The sequence below is a fragment of the Mesocricetus auratus genome, unplaced genomic scaffold (genome assembly GCF_017639785.1).
Source record: "Mesocricetus auratus isolate SY011 unplaced genomic scaffold, BCM_Maur_2.0 Super-Scaffold_100008, whole genome shotgun sequence".
NCBI classification, from domain to species: domain Eukaryota; kingdom Metazoa; phylum Chordata; class Mammalia; order Rodentia; family Cricetidae; genus Mesocricetus; species Mesocricetus auratus.
In genome coordinates, this window is record NW_024429192.1 from 46,562,419 (window position 1) to 46,587,857 (window position 25,439).

General features: G+C 39.4%; 1 protein-coding gene and 1 long non-coding RNA gene across 4 annotated transcripts in view; both read left to right on the forward strand.

Annotated features, from left to right (window-relative positions):
• The first annotated feature begins 32 nt into the window (after positions 1-32).
• Positions 33-23,649, forward strand: LOC101841355 (OX-2 membrane glycoprotein). 3 transcript variants are annotated; one of them, XM_005074761.4, is made up of 6 exons: positions 34-189; positions 5,398-5,479; positions 8,577-8,903; positions 10,966-11,238; positions 13,382-13,525; positions 22,351-23,649. In XM_005074761.4, exons 1-5 carry the CDS (start codon positions 178-180, stop codon positions 13,522-13,524), a joined length of 837 nt encoding a protein of 278 aa, XP_005074818.1. In that variant the 5' UTR covers positions 34-177; the 3' UTR covers position 13,525; positions 22,351-23,649. The 3 variants fall into 3 exon arrangements, with proteins under 3 accessions (XP_021085568.1, XP_005074818.1, XP_021085569.2); XM_021229909.2 differs by lacking the exon at positions 5,398-5,479 and having other exon boundaries at positions 33-189; XM_021229910.2 differs by lacking the exons at positions 34-189; positions 5,398-5,479 and having other exon boundaries at positions 8,826-8,903; positions 10,971-11,238.
• A 106-nt stretch (positions 23,650-23,755) lies between these two features.
• The window catches only part of LOC110341777, a 51,597-nt gene continuing 49,913 nt past the window's right edge, over positions 23,756-25,439 (forward strand). The window contains exon 1 of the long non-coding RNA XR_005878916.1: positions 23,756-23,913. This is a non-coding gene — a long non-coding RNA (uncharacterized LOC110341777). The remainder of the gene's footprint in view (positions 23,914-25,439) is intronic.

Consider the following 25,439-nt stretch of genomic DNA (forward strand, 5'->3'; position numbering starts at 1 on the left):
AGGCGGAGGAGGGAGGGCGTGTCCTAGCGCGCTATAGAGTCTGCGTGTGCGGCGGAGGGGGCTGCGCTGGCTGCATCATCGCTGGTACCACTGCTGACAGGTGTTGCTGCGATACCCTCCACAGTGGAGGAGCTCAGACCCCAAGAAGCTGGTGTCTAGCTGCGGCCCAGAGCAACGATGGACAGTCTGGTGAGTGGAGGAGTCTGGGATGATGAGGGCGGAATGGGTAATCTGAAGCCAGTGGCTCTCGGGAGCCTGCCGAGCCAGCGAGGGAGGCACACAAATCTGTTCCTTAGAGAAAGGATGTTTGGGACGTGGGACTGCCTAACTGGACATTGACCGACCGGGAGAAAGCCCAGGGTCATAAGTCCCACGGGGTGGGCGGGCGGCTTTTGCTCCGGGATGCAGATCCCACTGTGAGGAAAACATGGCCAGTGCTCCATGGCTCCCCAAAAGGGAGGGGGTAGGGCTGGGTTTCCCTTGTGGTGGTCCTTAATCTGAATCAGGGGTACAGCCAACTGATACTGCGTCTTGCTGTATTCCTTTCCCGGGAAGCCATGAAGCATCCAATAGACCCGCAGCAACCCTCTGAAAGGATCGCCAGCTTCGTGGTCGTGCTGAAAGCCAGGGTATTTAGAGGGGGCAGACATTTTGAGTCTTCAGTACTGTTTACGAGACAGAAATTTTAAAAAGGATGGGTGGCCATACTCCCTATTCTTTATACGCACGAAACTGGTAGAATTAGGTGAAAATCTAAATGCAATTAAAACACCGATGTATTGCTTTGCATATGACTGGCAAGACCACAGGCCAGTTTTTGCTTACCTTTCTTAACAAAGGAGAATGGTGGTGTGTGAGCTAGTGTCTCCTGCCCAGCAGATGCTCTTTCTTAATCGTTAAGCAAGGAATTGCTTTCCTACTTTACACATAAATGGGCAGGAGGTTCATTTTTTCCAAGTTCCTGTAGCTGCAATGAAGATCCAAATTCAGACGTAGGAAGAATAGGACAATGAGATCTATACACCTAGCAGGTGCATAGCTGTCAGGTAAAACCCAGGCTATAATGAACACCCACCTCTGGGTGAGAATTATAGGAGGATTTCTTTGTCTTCGTGATTCAACTCTCTAGTCAATTCTTGACTGGTTAATCTTTTAGTATCTATTAAAATTTGGGCACTGTACTGGTGTTTTAATTGTGGAAATATTATCACACCCCTGTGATATGACAGCAGCATTGATTTGCTGGTTTTTTGTTTTTTGTTGGTTTTTTTTTTTTTGCAGCAGACAGGCTCCTGGGATCTTTATCATTCAGAAAGCTATAGATTTTTTAAATATTTGCATATGTCCAATGAGATCTCTTGGGAGTGGAATGGAAATTAAACAGGGAATTCATTCATAGTTCGTGGAAATCTTATATACAGAACTCCAGATAATGTCATGATTAGATAATTCATTTTGGTGACTACGATCATCACATGATGTCAGGTGTGAAATTTCCTAGGGTAATATCATGTCAGTACTCAGAAGCTTCACATATTGAAGCATTATGACTTTTCAATTTCTCACCTATGCTGCCTTTAACCCTGAGATTAATACTATCATCATGCCTCGGGCTCCAGAGAGGTTAAATAATGTGTTTTACCTAATGCAACTAGGATTCACTTTAGGCTTGGTTAGCATCAGGAAGTCCATCGCCTCCCGAGAAACAGAAAAGCTGCCATTATCGTGCATAACCCAGGGGATAATAAACTAAATACTATGTGAATTTTTAACAGGGAAGCCTCACCCTTGACTCCTTGCTCCCCAATCTCTGTGCCTTTTTTGTTTTGTTTTTCCCCCTCCCCAGGACCCACTCCTAAGTCTTATATGTGCATCTGTGTTTTCTGTTCCCCATAAACACAGTTATTTTTCACTAAAAAAGCCTGGTAATAATTTTCTTATTAAAGCCTTTGATAGGACCTGGATTTCATTGTGAGGGAAAGTCTATAGCAAATTCAAGTCCAGTCTTGGCTAAATGGTATTCTATCTCAACCCACCCCACCAAGACCATTTCTTTAAAGACTGCACTTTCTTCCTCTACCATCTGACCATAAGCCCACAAGAAAACAAGTATCATAAGACAAAGAGACGTTTTAGGTCAATTAGAATGACCCGCTTTAGAGGTGCTGTGGAAAATAAACTCTAGAAGTCTAAAAGGGGTGGAAAAAACAGTACTTAGTTCAGGCACACCTTGAGAATGAAGAGAAGAGGGTCCCTCAGATGATAAACCATCCTTTTACAGCCACCCTGGTGCAAAACCCCAAACCAAGGCCATTTAATTGGTTATAGTCCTATATATATATATATATTTCTAGTCATATATATATATGTGTGTGTGTGTAGTAGTATGAGTAGTAGTAGTAGTAGTAGCATAAACATTTGTAAATATGTAAAATTAATTAGTAGAATAGGGGTCTGTATCTATTTTATCTATTAGTCTCCAAAGCCACTGTCACAGTGCCTAGAATAAATCAAACTCAATAGACGATGAAAGAAGAATTGCCAAAGGTTCTGTTAGAAATTCATGGAGGTTTCACAATGAAACCTATTCTTCTGTATAAGTAATTGTATTATACTAATAAAGAGAATTAGAAATACATTCTATTGGATCTAGGACAAAGCGCCCAGTGGCATGAACTGGGACCAGGGTACTAGAACAAGAAGCAAGGACTTCAAATGGGAGAATTTAATGTGTGGAGTGACTAAATGTCTGGAAAGGAAAAGAGTGTGACACTCAGTGAGACTTTCTTGCTTGGGAAATAAAGTCCAGAGGAAACACTTCATGGGATGAAATGATGATGAATTTCCTGTCAGTCATAAGGCAGCTAACCCATCTATTCAATTTATTCTTTCCATTGGGAACATTTTAAGCAAAGGAAGGATGCAAAGGAACTAGAATACAAGAGAACTTGGAGATTTGAGGGACTGAAACGTTAGCAAGGCAGAGATTGTTATGCAAGGAGGAAACCCAGCAATATGAGATCTGAGAGCATGTGTGTAGGTGCTGAGCTCCCATTTTAGGAAATGGACATCTAGGTTTCGATGAGGCATCAGGGGGCAACTTCTAACCAGTTTCACATTGGTTGTCAGATTGCTTGACTCTGGAAACATTATTAAATATGATCGTCTTATCCTGACAAGTCAGCAAGAGCTTGATAATCCTAACAATCATGGTTTTGAGACAGACAGTACAAAGTAATTTTATATTTGTGCCTATTTTTTTAAACCAACAATGCTTTGCACACAGGGCAGACTGTGTGGTGGTGTGGTTATGACTGTGAACTGTGTATCCAGTGCCTGTGTTTGAGCCTTGCCTTTACCACTTTTTAGTTTTGCTCCCTGAGGAAAATCGCTTAATATCTCTCCTTCACATTCTTCATTGTGCAAGCGCTGATATTAACAGCACCTTCTTCAGAGGTTCTTGAAATGTTGGGCGAAGCAGTTGATCTCAAGTGCTAAGAACAGTGCCAGGTACATACTGTTAGTATTCATGTTAGTTTTATGATCACTAGTAGTTTATTCACCTAATGCAAAGTAAAAGTTGAAATAAATATTTTCAATCACTTATCTTGTATGTGTCTGTTCCAGTCATTTATTCTTGTCCCTTGGTTATCAATGCAACCATGTACCTACTACCTTAGAAGAAGAATGTTATCACAAAAAGGCAGAGAAGTTTCAGAAAACAAAGTTTTGCAATAACAATGGGCTGGGCATTCAAGATTTAAAACCCCACAGGCTGAAAGAGGAGGGGAAAGTTCATTCTGCAAAGACTTGAGGAATTCCAGGGTGGTGAAGAACCATTGTTTCTGACCCAGGGAGATAAATGTTTTCCAGTCTGGGAGAAGGAAATGGCTAGTGTCTGTGGCCAGACACCAGCATGTATGAAAGAAGGAACATCATATCCTACCACCAGCAGTAGGGAATAAAAAATAGAACCTGTACAGAGGTCTTGAGGTCCAAAAGAAAATAGGGTGCAGCATAGCAGAATGCCACAGGTACTTAGAGAGAGCATTAATGAATTTCTTTGCCCAGCACAAGGAGAACCTGGGCTAGTTTGCAAGACCACAAGAGAACTGCAATTTTGCTTTGAAGCAGTAATTGTTCAAAGAATGGTCTTGGTGATTGAGAAAAAACGGCTATCTTATTGAGCACTGGGCAAAAAATGGTTGTAATGAAAACCTGGAAGTCCCATACTGTAGCTTGGTGTGCTGTAAGCCCCCATGAGTTCGTGGAGTGCAGATGCAATGCCAAAGATGGGGACCTTTAAAGGATGTTGGGGTGGCGAGAGGCTGAATGCACAGAGAAGGTACGACATTGATTGAAAGGAAGTTTCTACCTCCAGTTGGAATGGCAAAGCAAAATAAAAATGAAATTCAGTTCCTTACATTCTTTTAGTATAAAGTTTATAGAACTATGGTCATCAAAGTGGCTCAGTGTGCTGAGGTACTTGCTACACAAGTCAGGTGACCTGAGTTCAGTCCCTGAAACTCTTATAAAGGTAAAAAGATAGAGTCAAATCCATGGAGTTATCCTCTGACCTCCACACATATTGGATAACATGCAACCCATGCAACCACATCATGCATGTGCAAACACATACACACACACACACACACACACACACACACACACACACACACACACAGGCACCCGCGCGCGCAGGTAACAAATTAATTAAAAGCATGGAAATATAGGAGAATATCTGTCTTTGTGTCACTTATAAGGAACATACCTCAGATCCAATGAAGTGACCCTGTGGCAACCATAAAGGACAGCTCATCCAAATGCTCTGTCTCTAGCAAGGCAATGCTCAGAATAACATTTCCTTATATAGTGCCAAGGCAGAGGATTCCTAGGCAAATATGAAAAAATAAAGCAATAAGCAAAGGTAATATCAGTACTGGCTGCTAAATATTTAAAAAATTAATTGCATTTTCAGGAGATTCTGCTTCAGTAAAGCCCAAAGGCAGTTTTCCTTTTGTGTTTTCTCCTTAATGTTAACCACAACTGATTATTTGGGAAGGGTAAGCTGTCTGACATCTGCATTTTCTGTATTTTCTCTATTAACTAAGGCAGTTTGACTCAGAGAGCCTATGTGTTCAAGACCATGCTTCTGACAATGGTAGCTTTAAAAGCAAGTCTTGTACTGCCAGGGCCATGAAAAAGTCACATGATTTTCCCTCTCCACATCCTGAGTACTCTGTTATTTAATCCATTTATAGCTGTGGTTCTATTTCCATGAACTTCTGGTGGGTAAACACTTGATTCCAACATTTCCTGAAATCGGTACTACAAGGACACTTCCCTGGCTCTGTCCCAATGCAACCCCCATTTCTATCGTTTGCTTTCTGTCTTCAGGTATTCAGGAGACCTTTCTGCCATCTCTCCACCTACAGCCTGATTTGGGGCATGGCAGCAGTAGCGCTGGGCACAGCTCAAGGTAAAGATGCTCAGTTCTTCACCCGGAGACCTTCTGGGGTGGAGGCTGGCCACTCCTGTATGTAATACGCTAGCCCACTCATCTGCATGGATTACTGGAGCATGCCATCAGCCTTTGGATAGTTAGAGTGGCTTTGCCCACTCTCCATGCTTTTTGTTTTTCAAAGTAGTGGGACAATTTGGCATTCCGAAGCTATTCAAGTAAATGAGCTAGATTTAAGAAAAACATCCCCTCCTAAGTGAAATATGATGTCAGTTTTTCACCCACAGAACTGGGTGGGGAGAGAACCTTGAAAAACAATTCCTTGAACTTAATTTTAAGGACCTGGGAACTTTTGGAGTGAAGGAACAGATGTATTCTTCCTGGAAGGCAAGTCTTAAAATTGAGTTTAAGAACCTTTTACAGAAAGTAAAACTTAGAAAAATACTAACTCTCCAAGTACATAAGCTTACAGTATCTCCTGTTCAAAAATCATGCTTATACCACCTCTGAATTTCCTGATTTTTCTTGTTGCTTAAGGGAGGCTTACTGGTCGGTTTATGCTGATTTTGTTGTTGTTTTTAATTGCTTTTAGTGTGGTGTCATTCATCAGAAGTCTCCAGGAGAAGATAGTGCCAGTAAAGGCCTGGCAGGCTTCACACCCACCCACACCCCTGACACATTACAGGATTTACTGACTGAGTAGCAGAATCCAAAACAATTCCATACAAGCACCAAAGAATTGCTAACTTTTCCTTTAAAGGAGATTCTCCACCGTCAAGCATAGGCTTACCCATGTGTTCAACTGTAGTTTCGATCCCCTTTCCATCCTGCATTCTAAAAGCAACAGATTTTTTTTCAACTATGTTCTGTAAAATCTCCAAAAGTTTTCAGGCAATCTCAACCTCACCAATAGGTTCTGCATTCCAGAACTTTTCTTCTCTTTAAGGAGTGCCCATCATTAAATTACCAGCTTGGTAACTCTTAGTGATCCAGGGTATGTTGGCCTCATTAGTTCTCTCACACTCTAGGCAGTGTTTCTATGGCCTTCTGTTACCTGCTTATACTTGCTAGTGTTTTTTCTGTTTGGTTATCCTTAAAGAACACATTTTAGTGTTTTTGTGCAATTCTGTATATTGTCTATCATTTTATTACTTAATTCATTTTTTGTTATTTGATGTAGGAAGGAGGAGGTGTGGAAGTTGATATCTATCCATTTTTAGTCTCTTTGGTTCCCAGTAAATGTAGTTAGTATTAAATCTGTCCATAAATGCTTTATCAAGTTTTACAGACACTTAGTGCATTACGCTCTGATTACCATTTGGTTATGATACTTTAGGAGTCTTGCTATGAGTTCAGTTATAATTGGAGTTAAAAAGAATTGGGGAAATGTCTGGTTTTATTGTTGTGTAGACACTGTTCAAAAAGAACAATTTTTTTTTGGTTTTTCCAGACAGGGTTTCTCTGTATTGCTTTGGAGGCTGTCCTGGAACTTGCTCTGTAGACCAGGCTGGCCCGAACTCACAGAGATCTGCCTGCCTCTGCCTCCCGAGTGCTGGGATTAAAGGCGTGTGCCACTAACGCCCAGCCAGAAAGAACAAATTTTTAAGGCCAATTTCAAGTTCAGTTTAGGGAAATATTTTATGTATGCTTTGAAAATATTAAACATTCTCTCACTTAGTAGTGTACATATCTGAGTAATATATATCCATACATATAAAACACATAATACATATATTAAAATTAGATATGAAACCACATATAAAGATACTTTTTATTTTCTGTTATACTTTAATTTTTGTCTTAATTATTTAAAATTATGGAATTAGAGATATTGAGAGATGTATAGAAAACTTTATTATTATGAATGTGGATTTATAAGTTGTGATTGTAATTTCAGCAGTATTTGCTTTATATATATGAGTTATGTTGTCAGGTACATAAGGTTTTATTATTAATATGTTGTCTCATGTTGGATTGCTCCCCTCATCATTTTATTGTTCTTTTCCACATGAAAACTGCTATTGGGCTAATGTTAGAATGCTTAAGTCTATTCTTTGTGTTTCTCTTTAATCCTTTGCTTATATATACCTCTAAGTGTGACATTCTGGGGGAATTCCATGGCCTGGCCCTTTGGCCTACTAATTCTTCATTCAGTGGTAGTCATTTTGCTACATTTAGCACTTTGTTGAGATTTTGTATTTTCTGTTCTCTAGAGCTCTAATTTCTACCATTTACAATTTTTTTTACTTACCCATATCCATTTCAAAAATGCTTATTGATTAGGATGCCTGGATTTGTTTGTTGTGAATTATTACTCCTCTTTTATTATATGCCTTTTCTCAAATGTTTGGAAATTTGCTATTGGTTATTTGTTATTCCATGTATGCTAATACATTAAGTCATCTGTCGTGTATAAGTGGCCATCATTGCACTTATTGCATAACATCTAATGAGAACTGAGAATATGTAGATTAACAGTTGAGTGTCAAAACCTCTTGATCATGTTGGGTACATCAAGCCTCCCAGAGCTTCATCCTGTACATCGCTCAATCGCTCAACTTGTGTGCTTGTGTGTCTGTGCTCAGTCTTGATTTCCAGAGCTTGAAGCCTATGGCTGGCGCACGCGCACGCGCGCGCGTGTGTGTGTGTGTGTGTGTGTACAGCACCCAAATTATTGTTTAAACTGTCTGTTCAGCCTGTTGCCCTTTGACCCTTCTCTGCTGATGGCTCATAATTCACTAAGCATGAACTCACCTAATGGTCTCATTCTGTCTGGCAGTTTTCATGTGCAATCATTCTACTTATTCTCAAACTCACAGGGATTCTTCGGGATTTCTGGTTACTAAGTGTTTTCTTGTTATTATAGTCTGTCTCGGCTTTTAAAGGTCAAACAAATTCATTTCTCTGCTAATATATAGGCACATACACATATTTTGTTTTCTTCTTTGCCTTTTCATTCTTTTCTATATTCGAGCTCCAGCATGCATTCTATTTGTTACCAGGAACATGTGTGTGTGTGTATGTATGTATGTATGTATGTACGTACGTACGTACGTATGTATGTATGTATGTATGTAATAAGGTTCTAAAACAGAAATGTTCTTTTGTTCCCTAGTGGAAGTGGTGACCCAGGATGAAAGAAAGCTGCTGCACACACCTGCATCCTTACGATGTTCTCTGAAACAATCCCAGGAGCCATTGATTGTGACATGGCAGAAAAAGAAAGCTGTAAGCCCAGAAAACATGGTCACTTATAGCAAAAACCATGGGGTTGTAGTTCAGCCTGCATATAGAGACAGGGTAAACATCACTGAGCTGGGACTCTGGAACACAAGCATCACTTTCTGGAACACAACACTGGATGATGAAGGCTGCTACATGTGTCTCTTCAACACGTTTGTTTCTGGGAAGATCTCAGGAACAGCCTGCCTCACCCTCTATGGTGAGCATCTTTAACAATACATTCTCTCCTCTCCAGAAATACTATTTTCAGTAGCATTGGGAATGTGGTTGTAGTGCCTGAATTTTCTGTGTCATAAGCATGGACAGATTCACTAAAAGGCACTTAGCCTTTCATGCCTGCTGTAGCTGTTACTGCAGAATTAGGAGAGCTCTAGAGCACTACACTAAATTGTTTGGCTGGAACTATCTTCCCTCTGGGGGTCTTGGGGTTACCAAACTTGAAGACAATGGTGAGGGCAACAAGTTCTGTACAGCAGTGGTTTGATTTTTGACTCCATGTTTGGACAGCAAATGTGCAATATGTTATCTCTAGAGCCCTTGACAATTTCTGAACATAATGACAGAGGTAGTTTAGTTCAACCTGTAGTCTTTCTTATTTTATTTTAAGGAAGCTCTTTCAGGATTACTAAGGGCACAGCCAGCAGAGGCTTTTCATAATGGACTAATGTCACCTCAAATGTAACAGGATACAAAGCAGTCTTTAAACATCCTCTAGGCTTAGTGTGATGAGATTGGTTCCTTGCAGCTGATACAGGGGTGCAATGAAGCATTAGGAAGTAGGACTGGGGATCACTTTTTAACATCAAGCATAAGGTAGTGGTTTTAGGAAGAAGAAGAAAAGCCTGGTAGAGTCATTATAAATACTGAAGCAAGACTTTAAAAATGCTAGGAGATTTGGCCATGGGAAAGGCTGGGATCCACTAGGTAAGATCATGGGACATGGAAGATGCAGGGCTCTTCTCTTTGTCTGTGATAGAGCCTCTCAATAGTGTATGTGAGGCTTTCTTCTTGATTTCCACTTCTTTGTCTGTTTCTCTCATTCCCTTCCTTAGTTCTCTCCCTCATCCTTCCCCCCCTCTCTTCTTCTTGTCTTCTTTTCTCTTTCTTTTTTTTTTTTTTTTTTTTTGGTTTTTACAAGACAGGGTTTCTCTGTATTGTTTTGGAGGCTGTCGGTCCAGCCCAGCTCTTCTTTTTTGCTTCTCATTTCTCTCTTTTCTGCACCTTTTCTTTTTTCTGTAGTGTTTTTTTCTCCTACTCATTTTTTCTCTATCTCCCAGAGTGAAAATTCTGTCCTCACTCACAATGAATGACCCTTTCTACATCAGACGCATAACAATCACCTTTATTTTTCCTTATTTTTTATATCTCCCAGCACTTACTGATGCTTGAAATTTGGGCACCCTTCTACAGTTCTATCCCCCCAGCCACTATGATCTACCTATCCCTTGAACCTATAGGCACAAACAAGCTTTCCCTTACCACTGGCTTCTAATTAACTTGTGGGCTTTGAAGCCAACCACAAAAGCATTCGTTTGTTCAGGATGGCAGAGAAAAAGGTTAGCATTCTGGCAGGAACAAAGCAGTTTGGGAGGTCTCTACAAAGAGAACAGGCTGAAACTAGTGGGAAAGTCCTGTCTTCCTCTTTTAAATGATTTTCCCTACTTTGTCAGGTGATCCCCAGGGCCCTTTAACAGTCACTCTCTGAGTTTCCCAGTCATGAACACTGAGTTTCTAGCTTGTGTTTTGGTATGTCTTACAACCAAGCCTGTTTTTCCCCATCATCATCTCTACCTCATTAAGTTTTTTCCAGAAAATGCCAATTTCTCTAAACAGCAGGCTCTGGAAGCTGTGCCCTGCTTGGTCTTCTGATAGGTAGAGTCCACATACAGAGGTTCCAATTAGGGGATACTGTCAAAATCTTTCAGGGAAACATCTAATAGGAGATATTGATCATGCAAAAGATACAGAATAATTAAACTTACACTGGATGGAGGAGGCAAACATTGTGTAATGACTTCATCTCTCTCTCTAACCTATAAGTTATGCTAGAGACAAACTACAGATACAGCAATTCTCATGAGAGGTTTTGACTCTGCTGCTCCTCACTGGGAGAGCTGAGATTCAGGGAAGGAGTATCATCTCATTGGTCCAGTTCCCACTGTCTTTCTATTAGGATCTTTCCCTCATCTCTGGGAGAAAATGCAGGAGCCAGTTGAGGTGCTTAACTGATGACAGGCCATGTGTTCTTTCTTTTGTCCCAGTACAGCCCATAGTATTCCTCCACTACAACTATTTTGAAGACCACCTAAATATCACCTGCTCTGCGACTGCCCGCCCAGCCCCTGCCATCTCCTGGAAGGGCACTGGTTCAGGAATTGAGAATAGTACCGAGAGTCACTTCCATTCAAATGGGACCACATCTGTCACCAGCATCCTCCGGGTCAAAGACCCCAAGAATCAGGTTGGGAAGGAAGTGATCTGTCAGGTTTTATACCTGGGGACTGTGATCGACTACAAGCAGAGTCTGGACAAAGGTAAGAGAAGATGGGCAAGGGAGATGGGTGCTTCTATGTTTATGCACCTGAAAGATGCCCATGGTGTGCAGCAACTTTCAACTGCTCAGCAAATGCTATCGTTAAAGAGAGAATGGGACCAGCGTAGAAAGAGCTGAGGTTGCAAATAAGGCAAGTTTTTCTGTAGTTTTCCCATCCACAGTGGTGACATTTGAAGACTTCTGGTAGTCACATGAAGCTGCAGAAAGTATTGAACTATATGTTTTACACACACACACATACACACACTTAAGTTGACTCTCCAAGGAGGTATGGTAAAAGGTTAAACAACCAACACCAATTAAGAAAATACAATTACAGAAATACGCTTTAATAAACACTTGTATTTAGAATCTCTTTAAGAGAAAAAAACATTGATTATAAGCTTGCAGTGAAAAAAAACCAGTTGATCTGAAAATCAAGGTAGCTACTCTATAACAGAAGGATAGCACCTACAGTGTGGATACACTGGGCAATTCATATCCTTTGTGGGGTGAGGTGAGATGATCTGAGATGTGATTACATTACTCGGAATAGCATACAAGCTGAAATTCATGAATCATTTCTTTCTGGGATTTCCTTTATTTATTTTTTGCACTATACACAACAGCTAACTGAAGTTTCAGAAAGTAAAATTGCCAGACAAGGTAGATGGGAAACAGTGTAATACTTTGCATACCTATAGTTGATATCCATCAACATAGAACTATTTCCCAGGCAATCACAAACCGCAGTAGACCATGAAAGTACCAAAGGTAAAGGAAGTGATCCTCAGATCATTCTGGAGGGTTAGGAAGGTTTTCTGGAAGACCCCATGTCTGTGATGAAATCAATGGATAATCTTCACCGAGAAAGGCCCCATCTGAAGGGTCGCCACTCTTCTAAAGAAACCACTCACCCTTCATATGTTTTTCTAGGCCATGGGATGATCCTTTGCACATGACTCTCTCTGGGACTCATGGATGCAAGGTGTGGGAATTATGTGTAAGTGACTACCGAGTGTTTGATTTCAGAGTTAAGACATTGACAAGTTTTCTCTCTATGGTTTTGAAGCACTGACCCTGGAATTGGCACACAGTGGTAAGCATTGTAAAACGATGGCAGCTGTGTGGGACATGTTGCAATCAATACAATCTAGAAGAGCTGCCCATGTACAGTGGCCTCCAGGAAGTAGCTCCTACTGAAGTGTCTGGGTTCCCTCAAAACTCAAGGCTAGTTAGAATTTGGACATTTAGGTAAATTTTGGCCAAAAAGCCTTGTGTGCTACATTTAGACTTCTGTGAAGAGATCGTCAGGATCAGCCAAGGCCAAGAGCAATGTCCTTGAAAAACAGGAGCTTGAAAAGGAAAATTAGTTCTTTTCCAAGAAATCTGAGTTTGACTTATATGGCATGGAATATCTATTGTTGTTTTACAGAATTTGCTTATTCTGTGAACATTTACTGATGGTGCCAAGAGCCCTACATGCAGCTCTAGGAACCATGGAAATGAGACAAACCCAAAGGCTTTTGGTTCAATTGGGAACATTCTGTTATAGAGAAGGTGCTAGATGCTTCCTGAAGAAGTGCAATAAAACACTGGATGAATTGCTTCCAATGATTGTTATCATAGGACTCATGATTTTCCCCTTTATATCTCCTAGTATATTTAAATTTTTCTTTAATGAACATGTCACCATAGTATAAAATAGGCACCTATGGCATGGCAAAAAAAAAATAGGAGTTTTGGAGGCAAAAGGATTTGACCAAGCCTTGCCTCTTATATTTTCTACCCTGGTATTGAGCTCAGTTACCCTCCCAGGTTAGGAGTGGTTTCAGTTTGAAGTCTGTTAGATATTAATAACATTTAACTCCAGAACCTATCAGGCATAATTTAGGTGGCATTGCAAAGATTCTATTATATGTAACTGCATGAAATATTCTGACTATTACTAATATCTAAATGTTTTACAAATCCTATGAGATCGTGACAATAGACATAACTAGGTATGTACTTAAGGGTAATTGTAGATGAGAACTCAGTTGTCACTAAGTCGTTGTAATTGAGGCTGTGTGGCTTTCTCCTGTTCGGCCCCAGTAGTCTCCTCTTCTGACTGCCCTTTCCCTTTCTCCTCTCGTTTCCTGCAGGGTTTTGGTTTTCAGTCCCACTGTTGCTAAGCATTGTTTCTCTGGTGATTCTTCTGGTCTTGATCTCAATCTTACTATACTGGAAGCGCCACCGAAATCAGGAGCGCGGTGAGTCATCACAGGGGATGCAAAGGATGAAATAAGGTAAATATGTTTCCTCTGTAGTAATTTTGGATTGTTTGAATATATAAATAAGGGGGATCAGCACTGTTATGTCTATGACTTATAAAATACGTAAAAGTTGATGTTGTTTAAGAAAAGGTTTAAGCTTGCTTTCTCACAAGTGGACATTTCTGCTTTCATTTTCTAGAATATTTTAAAGGTTACCACATAAGCTAAGAGTAAGTTCTTAGGAAGACATTAGAAAAATATTGATTGGATCACAGTGGGATCTGGTGAAGCCAAATAAAGAAATCTGGCACCCATACAGGGACCTCTCCATCAGTGAATAAGGCCAAACATTTCTCATTTTACAGCAACCACAAGCCATCAGACCAATTAAGAGACTGTGAAATTGCCCAATACATCACTCATTAAATAGCACTTCCTATGCTAAACTCTCAGGAATCTTTAAACACTATCAATATATAAGCAGTTCACACATATAGTTTATATTTCATATTATTCTGTCTACATTTCCATGCTGGGAATTTTTCTCTATCCCTTCACAACATTTGCCACAGCATTATATGTATATGTATATGTGTGTGTGTGTGTGTGTGTGTGTGTGTGTAATATTTATCAATAAATGTTCATTTATTAAATGAATGAATGTATGGAGCTAGGATAAATAAAATTTCAAAGGTATTTTGCCAGTTCTCTTCCTCTTATTGTAACTCAGTTCCACATGAATGATGGCCAAATCTTAGACAATGTAAGGATGAGAAAAATAAGATTGCTGCTAAAATAAGAGAAGTAAGCTATATTTTGAGAAAGAATTAAGTTTCTTTGTTTTCTGAAAGCTGTGCACAACCTAGTAAGCACAAAACTGTGATTTTTTTTGAAATGGGAATTTCCTGGGGTGAAGGGGTAACATGGGAGTTTCTTCCATCTCATATAATAGAGCTTCAGGATCAGAAAAGAAAAAAAATGTTTGAGTGCTACTTTAGAATTTGATTTTAAAATCTCCCTCAAATTCTACCTTCTTTTCCTTTCCACTTCATGTTTCGTGTGGTACCTCTCACGTCCTCACAACTTTTTACCACTTCATCTTGCCTAACCCTTCAACACCAGATCAAGTCATATGATTTACAAAACAAAACATGACCCTACAATGTTGCTGTCCCTTTTTTGAAAGTAGATGAGAGGATTTGTTCTGTCTACAAGATTATAGATCAGACGATCTCTTGGCATATAAACATAAGCCGTGGGACACGAAGCTCTCCCCAAAATATCAAAGGCAGAAATCTCTTTGATTCTATTTATCCAAACATTTCAGTTTTTCAATTAGGGAATGGGAGTCCAGAGGAAAAGCCAGGTTCCTTTTTGCAGGTCAAGGTCAGTTCTCATAAGCAGGTTAGAACTAGAGTGCTGTTCTCCTAACTCAGGGAGGATCCCAGCCCCTCTCCTGACTGGAAAGGAGCTCCTGCTGTCAGTTGCATTCATTGTAAACTGTTCTGTGTTTAAAACAAAAAGGTCTAAAGTATTCCAATTCATTTCTTAAAGTTCATTTTGACTAAGAGTTATATCTGTTTAAGCGCAAGATAAATTTCATTAGACGAGGATATTTGCAAAGTAATATTTCTTGGTTCATTAAGCAAGTCTTAGATTTTCTGAGAAATACAATTGCTAAATGCCAAAAAGAGGCAAGTTATGTGTATGCTCAACTTTTGCTTCACTTAAGAAATAAATACCCATGCTCAGGTTGAACTGTGTGAGTACTCGGATTGCCATTTGTAGGCAAATGTTGACATGCCCTGTGGCCACATCTGTCAGTTTCTCTAAATGTTCATATTTTGAGTAATTTAATTTTTTTAAGATTTCAGAACTTTAACAGCCATAGGATTTTATTCCACATATTTAAAGCTACTAGAACCAAGTATCAATTATTTTGGAAGTTCAGTTTCTCAGAGCCAAGGAAATGCTGGTTCACACAGAACCAAATTTGAAGCTATGCAGAAAACTGTGAGAAAGAGGAAAAACTCAAAGAATATAGTGACACTTCCAGTTTCTTTTTCATGCACCAGGTTTTGGTAGCTAGTTTCTGAGGCAAGGCACATTTCTGTATTTCCCTTCCATCTTGCCCAACTTTACTTCAATCTCTTTATCTTTTCTTCCCCTCATCTTTTGAGGTTATAAAACTTTTAGGTATGAAAGGAAATGCAGTTAGGCAAAAAACCAACATTGGCTTTCTGAACCCAATGGTCCAAAAACCCGTGCTGTGAACATGCAAGAGGAAATGAGAAAGAGGGACTGTGTGTGTGTGTGTGTGTGTGTGTGTGTGTGTGTGTGCGCGCGCGCGCACTCACACGCGTGTGCACATGTACTTGTGTGTGTTTTGGAGAAAGATAGAGAGAAAGATGAATGACGCTTGTACTAACTGAATCTGAACAGATGCTTCTCCATGGAGGGCTCAGTAGCCAGTAAGAATGTGTTTGGTTAGGCCAACATTTGTTTGCTAAATGACCAAAACAAGACTCATTATAGATCCCACTCACAATCCATTGCCCACAAAGTGCAAACAAACTTAGTTTTCGGGGGGATGGGGCTCCCTTTTCTCTTCTTGTGATTCTGGTTTAGTTCAGGACAGTGTCCTATGCTCTCTTTTCTGCTGTACCCTGTCCTCTGGAGGAAGACACAATAGTTATTAGGTCAATCTTTATACCAATCCTCGCAGAATCATCACAGTTCTTGCCCTGGAGTCAACCCTTATGAGGTTAAGAAGCCATTAAAGAATATGCTTGCTTTGCTTTGTTTTCGTGAATCCAGTATTTTATTACAGAGAAACAAAGTGGGGAAGAATGTAAAGTTTTCTAGGGAAATTTTCTACCATCCCATAATCACTCTAATAAAAGTCGATGATGTTGTAAGTTCATACCTTCTCCATATAGGCAATGAAGGTAAAACTGAGGCCGAGAACAACCTTACATTTCTCAACAGGAAACAATGAACGAAACTATGGGTCTGCTTTGGAGTAGATTGATGTAGATATTGCTGCATGCTAAACTCTTTGTTTTGAGTTGCCAAGCTATTTTCTTTTCTTTGATTTGATCGACTGAAGACTGGATTGGAAACAAACAAGCAAGCAAAAAATAACCAAAAAAACAGATATTCGTGTGAGACGTACATCTTAGACTTCACTTTTTCTCCAAGTGTTAGCTATTTCATATAAAGGTTTATTTTTAACCACTAAATATTTATGTTTATCCTGACTTCAATTACTTCCTGAGCTATGAATGGGCTTTTGGGAATATGTAATGATCATATTAATAATTCATTATTTCCTGGATAGGAGCATATGCTGATTCCTATTTTAAGCTCATTACTATGTCAAGGAACAAACATAGTCAGTGGACAATTTGTTAGTATTCAGGCATCTGTACTGACCTGTCCTTGGGGTTCTGACAGGATGAACCCTCAGCTGCATCCACTTAGAGCACCACCTGTGCATAGTCACTACATTCCCTTTTAAAAGGGCCCTGCCCACCTCCCATTCCCCTCTCTTTCTTTCCCTCTCTCTGTTTCTCACTCTCAATCTCTCTGTCTTTCTGTCTCTCTGTCTCTCCCTCTCCTCTCTCTGTCTCTCCTTCCTCTCTCCCTCTGCTCCTACCCATGGAGGCCGGACTCCCTTCTCTCCTTTCCCCTTTTTATGATCCTTTTCCCTACTAAAAAGCCCCTCCACTTGATCTCTGTTGCATGGCATCTTACTCTCCAGTACCGCTTTTTTAAAATTACAACACAATTTGTGATGACAAAATTCATCATTAGTTGGAAAGATAATCCAAAGAACATTTATTAATAAATAAATAAGAATCTTTGTAGCTAAATAATTATGCTCATGTTCTCCAGATTAAAGAGCTGGCTGACTGAGAATCCCTAACCCATCCCAGAATCTTCATAGTCCTAGGAAGGATTATAATTCTCTATATAAGTAAAGCAATGGGGAACCTTTAATAAACTATTCCAGTTAGCATTGCTGGGAAAGTTGTACTCCAACCCTTTATCATTGTAAAAATGCTACTCATCATTTTAAAATGACATGACATAATTTGGTAACTAATTTCTTGGCCACCAGGCTCTTAAAGCCTAAGCTTTCTTGCACAGAACTCTTCTTTGCTGTTCTTAACGCCCTAAAATCATCTTGGCATAAATTACCTAAATTCTGAGTTTCACTCCGTGTCAAGAACATCTCCAGAAGTGAAGACTTCTTAATCTTCTACATAGTAATTAAATGGTAGATAATTCTCAAATGGACATCTGTCTCTTTAGCAGTTTTGTCATGGGGATTTTTTGGTGTTCACAATAGTGTCATTTATTAGACAAATTAATGAAATAAAAAGGATTAGAAAAATTTTAAGCTGAGTAATTCTTTAATGTTGTTATTTTGAATTTTAGCTATCATTCTTTCCCTCCTGTCTACTACCAGTTGCATTCTTATGAACTGCCATGCCCCTCACCTGTGTAGTCTATACTCTGAAGCATGGATGAACAGATCCACACTTTTAGGCCACATTAATAGAGAAGTCAACTTCATGCTATTTAAACTGGAAGAGGTTGAGTTACTTTACAAAAGTACACAAATAACTTAGCCAAGGAAAATAAATACTGTGTTTTCTATTGTTTCTTAATCAAATTATCACAAACTTAGTGACTTACTCCACAAAAATTCATTTTCCTACATTCCTTTAGGTCAGAAATCCAACACAGGAATCACTGGGCTAAAATCAACATGTCTTCAAGGCTATCTTCCTTTCTGTAGGTTCTAGAAGAAAATCTATTTCCTCTGTTTATCCATGTGTTTCAGACTGACCTCATTCCTTGCTTTTATACCCCATTACATCTACAGAGCTAGTGATAGCCACTTAGGTCAGTCTCAAACTTAGTTTCTCATTGGTTCTCCTGCCTCCCTCTTATACCCATAAAAACATATGTGGTTGCAATCAGCCTATCTGTATCTCTTAGGTGGTAATTAATTTTCATGGAAACATCCCCCTCTTCCATGTAGAGTATTACCTTCCCACATGCCTGAAACAAGGATAGGAATGTTATAGAGCACCCATGTATGCTACCACAAATGCAAAGACAGGCTGGAATAAGTCGAGAGACAGCTGTTACCTGGCCTCTGAGTACAAGCATCTAATACCCGTAATTCCTTAACTTCAGCTTTGTTCAAGTCAGTGTTGTATCAAAGGACATCAATACATGGTCAGGCCCTCTGAACACATCACTTTGGCTTTTCATGCAAGCTTTATCTCCCCCCTACAAAACAAAACTTTGTTATCAATATTTTTCAAAACTATATTTTGTGTTTCAAGTCTTTAGTATAAAAATGTAGCTTCTATCCGGGCGGTGGTGGCGCACGCCTTTAATCCCAGCACTCGGGAGGCAGAGGCAGGCGGATCTCTGTGAGTTCAAGGCAAGGCTGGACCAACAGCCTCCAAAACAATACAGAGAAACTCTGTCTCATAAAACCAAAAAAAATGTAGCTTCTGCTTTCTGTTCTTTATTAAACATCACTAACTGTAACAATACCAACACAAGTTCTTTTCATTGGAACCTCAATTCTTACTTCCTTCCTACTTCTCTCTACTCATATGCCTCTCACAGCAGCAAGTATTGCTGACTTGCCCTAATATCTTTGTCATAGGTAAATCTACTTGGATTTTCTGTAAGAGCAAAGTAAAATACTACACTTAGCACCATACATCATGATATTAGACAGGCCCAAACTGGTCTTTCCCATCTATTGTACTATTGTAACTTAATAAGATGGAAGCTACTGACTAAGCATGACAGCACATGTGTGTAATGTCAACAACTGAGAGGTTAAAACAAAGGAATTTCAATTTTAAGGTTGCCTGGACTGTATAGTCCAAGACCATCTAAAGAGAAAAATATGGAAGATTCCTGAGTCTCTAATATTGAGAAAATAATATGAAGCCATGTAGATTTTAAGAACCTAATTATGTTCTTTATCACTCTTTAAAATCCCTACCAGTAAGCCTCAACTGATGTCAACAGCCCATACGCAATATAGTTCTTTTAAAAAATCCAGAGGACCACTAAGTATCATATTTGTACACACACACACACACACACACACACACACACACACACACACACACATACAAACAAACACCTCAATATAACAGGTAGAAGTATGTCCTTTTGGTGATTTTTGTTCTTCCACAACTTGAATACAATCATGTATTCTACTATAATACACTGTGGAAGCTTCTACAGATCTGAAAGCCCCATAATGAAGCCTGTTTCTCTTTTAGTAAAAGAACCAGACAGAATTCACCATGACCTGTCTAAGAGACTCTGTGGTCCCTAGTTTGTAAAATGTACAACTTTCTCTCATATTTACACAACAAAGAGAAAAGATTATCCTTCTATTTTGTAAGTTCTTTGAAGATTTTTTTTACTAAATATCACTGGGGCTTTTCATTTTTGAAAATTGTGTGTACTAATAATTCCAACTTGATTTTTTGTATTACTTTTTAGATGGTCAAGATTGTTTCAATAGTGTATAATGGTATGCTTTCAATGTATGTACAAACTGTGGAATGGCTAAAACAAGCTAGGGAATGCAACTTCTTTATTACACTTTAAACTTTTTTTTATAATGAGAATGTTGACAAACTACGGCCTCAGTAATTTTCATGTGCCTGATAACCTTGCTTCTAGAGTCAACATAAATTACAATAGGTCTCTGAACCTCATTCTTTTGTCTAACTGAAATTTGTTTCATCTTCCCAGTGCTACTCGAAATAATTTTATAGTAGTATTCTTGTCTCCAATAGTTTAATATTTTAACTGTCTATTTTAGCAAAGGGAATTATAAATAACATGGAGAAATGGCTATTTTCTGGTCAATCGTTCCTTTTATTTGCACCTATAATCACTCATTAAGTGATTCCAATAAGGTCCTATTTCTTTACGAAGTAGCTGGCTACTTTTGGAAAAATCATTCAACATCTCTGTGCTCCTTTCTCTGCATTTGGAAAGTAGGAGTAATTACTGTAATCATAAGAATACTGTGATGATTTTAAAAGAAATGCATGCAACTAGAAAAATGTTAAAAGCCAGAGTTGTTTGTGCCAAATTATTTAGTACAAATGTTTTCATCATGGATAATTTCAAGCTTTAACCATTAACCTATGTCAGTAAAACTCCATTGATTATCACTGTGTCATACTAAGTTCCCAATAAGTGCTGGTTTCTTTTGTTACTAAGTCTGTAGTCCTTTTTTGTTTTATCAATGTGTGCTTTCATCACTTGCACAAATGATGAAAAGGAGGAAAGCTCAAGGAAGTGAATAAAGAGCATTCCAGCAAGCTAGGTTTGAGGAATCAGAATTGAGAAACAGAACAGAACACAGAAACAGAAGTTATTGGAAGGAAGAACACATTGTTAATTACATGAGCATGGTTAGAAAAGTTTGCAGCAAGAGGAGACATGGGAGAGGACAGAAGGTATATATAGCAAAAATCTATACATATTGAAATGAATTTATGATGACTAGCATTGATTTCTTGATATTGGCAGTGTACTTTGTTTCATTTTTGAAGAGGTGGAATTATTTTGGTTAAACTGAGTTGCCATTTGGGGGGCCAGGTCTGGGATGACAGGAAGACTGGTTGTATTTAATATTACATATATATCAGACAGAGAAACCATAAATGACTTAATGGATGAGATTACGATGAAACAGTGAAAATGGTTTTGTGAGGAAACCATATATGGCATACAATGAAAGGGAAGAATGAATGGGAAGCAGGAGCTACTTATTTAAGACAAATACTCTGAAGACATCTTCTCTGGGGGTGGTCATACTAAGAAGGACCTGGAAACAGAAAACAAGCCAGCCATGGAGGAGAGCAGAGATAGTTGAACTTTAGCAAAAGAATTACAAATTTGAAATCTCAAAGACAGAAAAGTCGCTAAGATTTTGCAACAATACCATATGAAGCATGGTCTGAACAGGGTTGCCCACTCAAAACCCACTTTTTAATCTGCAGTAAAGTAAGTGGTTGTTGAATCTAAGTAGATGGTATGATAACAACATGACAGGGTAAGTTCATGTCTGTTAAGTATAATAATTAAAAAATGCTGCATACATGTCCTCTTTATACTATAATAATTAACTTGTATTAAAATATTGAGCCATTTTAGGAGGGAAGGTAGTGCTTTCATGGACCATTGATAAATGACGTTGAAAATGTTGGCATCTAAAATACACAGAATTTTGAAATATCCAGTAAAATGACCTAAGAGTACAGAGAGAGGAAGGGAGGTACCAAGGTTAAATTCAAGCCTATTATATCACTGTCTACATTCCTTGTGGGGGAGGCACATTTTATGTGCTAGGAAGTTAATAACTATCAAAAGTATTTCTGTTTACTTAATGGTTCCAACCTGATTTCCAACAAGTTACAACCTGGAGGAAAAGAAGCTTAGGAGTCTCATTAAGATACTCTCTGATAATTTGGCATTCTTGAACATGTGCCTTTCTTTGTAGTCTTAGATCATTCTCTAGTCCATTACTGGGAGTTCTGCTTCCAGCCAGTGTTTGATCCCAGCACTTGGGAGACCAAGGAGGTAGGGAGATCATTGCTAGTTAATGCTGTTCCAACTTCACATAGTCAATGAGTTCCAGGACAGCCTAGGCTACAGAGTAAAACTCTATCTAAAAAGATGACAAAAAGGAAAGAGCAAAAAAGGAAGGAATACAGGGAAAATTTCTTCAAGTATGTTGAGAAATTACAAATGTCCAACATTGACACACTTCCCTTTCTCTTGTGCAGAGCCCTAGAGAGTTGAGACGGAACCCTGAAAGTTTTTCCCTGGTCTACTTGAATCTGATGTGAAAGGAAAGCAGGAAGGAAAGGTCATTCTCCATGGGACACAGAAGCAAGCCTGTGAGGGATTTGACTCTTTGCTGCCATCCTAGTGCTCAGTGTTTGCATTCCAAAAGGAAGGTCATGTGCCTCAGGTCTGTTGTAGGACTTGATTTCATAGAGCAATGCAGTGCCATGCTGTTAGAAATGCACGGGACTTAGAGTCACCAGTGCCAAGCTGGCTCTCAGGCTGGTTTGGGCTCCTATCAGAGGGAAAAGAATCCTTGTAGTCAATTTACCTCACAGAGCTTCCTTGTCCTCGTACAAAATAAAAAGAAGTGGGACCAGATAATTTGCTATGTAAGTCTGAAACCTGCTGGAATTCTAGAAAGAAAGAGGTAAAATAAACAAAAGAAGAAGAGAAAAGGAAAAAGAACACAGAAGGGTCCAAAGAACTTCTGAGACTACCTTTTGCCTTTCTGTTGGTGTCCCGCCTCTGCTTTTGTTCTTAGTCCACTAGTGTGTTTCCCTGTTGTTTGAGTATCTAGTCTACTACCTGCTACTATTCTGCTAATTGTTGGCCTTGCTAGAATCCTTGATTCCCCTGCTGTTCTCCATGTGCTTCTATGAGGGTTAATATAATGAAAATAGGACAGAATTCAGTGTGAAGTAACATTGACAACCGTAACGTGTCCATTTAACTTATTTTTATAGCACCTAGGCAATATTGTTAGTCTTAGCCAGTAGTTCACAGCTTTACAAAAGCATGCTTTCCCTGTCCATTTGGCCCATGCTCTCACCCTCTTTTAGGCCATTCCAAATCCCACCTAGTGTAATGATAATATATTATGAAAACAGATACGTAACAATTTCCTGTACAGCAGCCAGTTGTATATGCACTCTCTCCCTTAGCTTCTTTTTGCTGTGACTTAGCTATTCACAAAGAGAAGGCAATTCTGGAAATACATTCCCTTTGTTCTAAAGACATTGTGAACTGTTAATTCTTAACCCTTTGACAAGACTAGTGAAGTTGTTTTCTGTATCTTTTGCTTAGTCTGTCTTTATGCAGTGACCTAGGAATTCAAGTGTCAGTTTTCATTGTTGAATTGGATATTTATATAATTGGTATGCTTTTCATGTGTTATTTAATTCTGTATCATTTCTTATATTTGTATTAAAATACTGAGGTATTAAAGTGTTAACTAAATAAATATTTGATGTGTGACATTCCCTTGAGAAATATAGAAATAAAGAATAACACTTGGATTTTTCTCTCTGTATTTGAACCCCTCAGTTGACCTTTCTGCTCACTCACAAGTTCTTCATGGGTGTCTCTGATGTGGTCAGTGCGAGCTACTGTAGGTAGGTGTCTTTTGATGTGACGCTACTGGCTATGGAGTTTCTTAGGTGTGCCCTCATGGTTTTATTTTTAAATACCAGACGTTACACGCTGACTACCTTAGATGGCTTCATGCACAGTAGGCATCAGCATTCTGTCTTGCTGTGTCTCTGGTACCTCAGCTGAATCAGGTAAGATTCTGCTGCGTCAGGTAAGAGGAGTGAGAGCAACACTTTTCCAACATGTTGTTCTCAGGACCCACCCCCTCATCATTAATACATCATTGAGGACCACAAAGAGTTTCTATGCAAAATTAATTATATATCTTGATATCTATATTGAGATTGAAAAAATAAATTATAAAAGGAAGAACACATAAGCACATGGGAGCCATCAATGTTGTGAACATCACATATTATAGTTTTAGGTTAACTCCACAGCACACTTGTAAAATAATGAGAGTTAAAAGGACAAATAGTGACAATTATTGTAGTCACTAATCTGATTAAACAGGAAGGCCCACTCAGGCACTCTCTCAATTATTGCTAGGAGTCTTAGCTGGGGTCATCCTTGTGGATTCCTGAGAATTTCTCTAGCACCAGGGTTCTCCCTCACCCCATAATGAATCCCTCTATCAAGATACCTCTTTCATTGCTCTCCCATTCCATCCCTCCCCCATCTCAGTCCTCTTGATCCCTCATGTTCCCATCCCCCACCCCTCCCTTCTATCCCCCTTATAGTTTCCCCAAGAGATCTTAACTACTTTCCTTTCCTGGGATCCTCCATGTATGTCACTCTTAGAGTCCCCCTTTTTACCAAACTTCTTTGGGGTTGTGGATTGTAGCCTGGTTATCCTTTGCTTAACATCTAATGTCCACTTATGAGTGAGTACGTACTATGTTTGTCTTTCTGAGTCTGGGTTACCTCACTCAGGATCGTTTCCTCTACTTCCATCCACCTACCTGCAAATTTCATGATGTTATTATTTTTTTTCTGCTGAGTAATACTCCATTAAATAAATATACCACATTTTCTTTATCCATTCTTCAGGTACTGGGCATCAAGTTTGTTTCCATGTCCTGGATATTACAAATGATGCTGCTATAAACATAGTTGAGCAAATATTCTTGTGGTATGATTGTTCATCTCTTGAGTATTGCTGGGTCTGGCCTTTCCCTTTAATCAGATTACTGACTACCCTAATTGTCATCATAGGACCTACATCCAGTAACTGATAGAAGCAGATGCAGTGACTAACAGTCAATCACTGGGCTGAGCTCCTGGAATTCACTTGAAAAGAGGGAGGAGGGATCATATGAACAAGGAGGTCGAGAGGGGAACCACAGAGACAGCTTATTCAAACTAGTGGGAGCTCACAGATTATGGTCAGACAGCTAGGGAACCCATGTGGGACCAAACTAGACCCTTTGAATGTGGGTGACAGCTATGTAGCTTGATCTGTTTGGGGGGCCCCTGACAGTGGTACCAGGACCTACCCAGGTGCATAAACTGGCTTTCTGGAGCCCATTTCCTATGGTGAAATACCTTGCTCAACCTTGGTGCAGGAGGGAGGGGCTTGGTCCTGCCTCAACTTGGTATGCCAGACTTTGTTGACTCCCCAAGGAAGGACTTACCCTTCTGAGGAGTGAATAGGGATGGTAAAGGGGGAAGACAGGAGGTGAAAGGGTAGGGGGTGAGGGGAGAAAAGGAGGGAAGG

What these genes read in the sequence shown, in the direction of transcription:
- LOC101841355 (XM_005074761.4), top strand. An exon ending in AGCGCTGGGCACAGCTCAAG is followed by an intron (nt 5,480 to 8,576) that starts GTAAAGATGCTC and finishes TTTGTTCCCTAG; the next exon opens with TGGAAGTGGTGACCCAGGAT. An exon ending in CAAGCAGAGTCTGGACAAAG is followed by an intron (nt 11,239 to 13,381) that starts GTAAGAGAAGAT and finishes CGTTTCCTGCAG; the next exon opens with GGTTTTGGTTTTCAGTCCCA.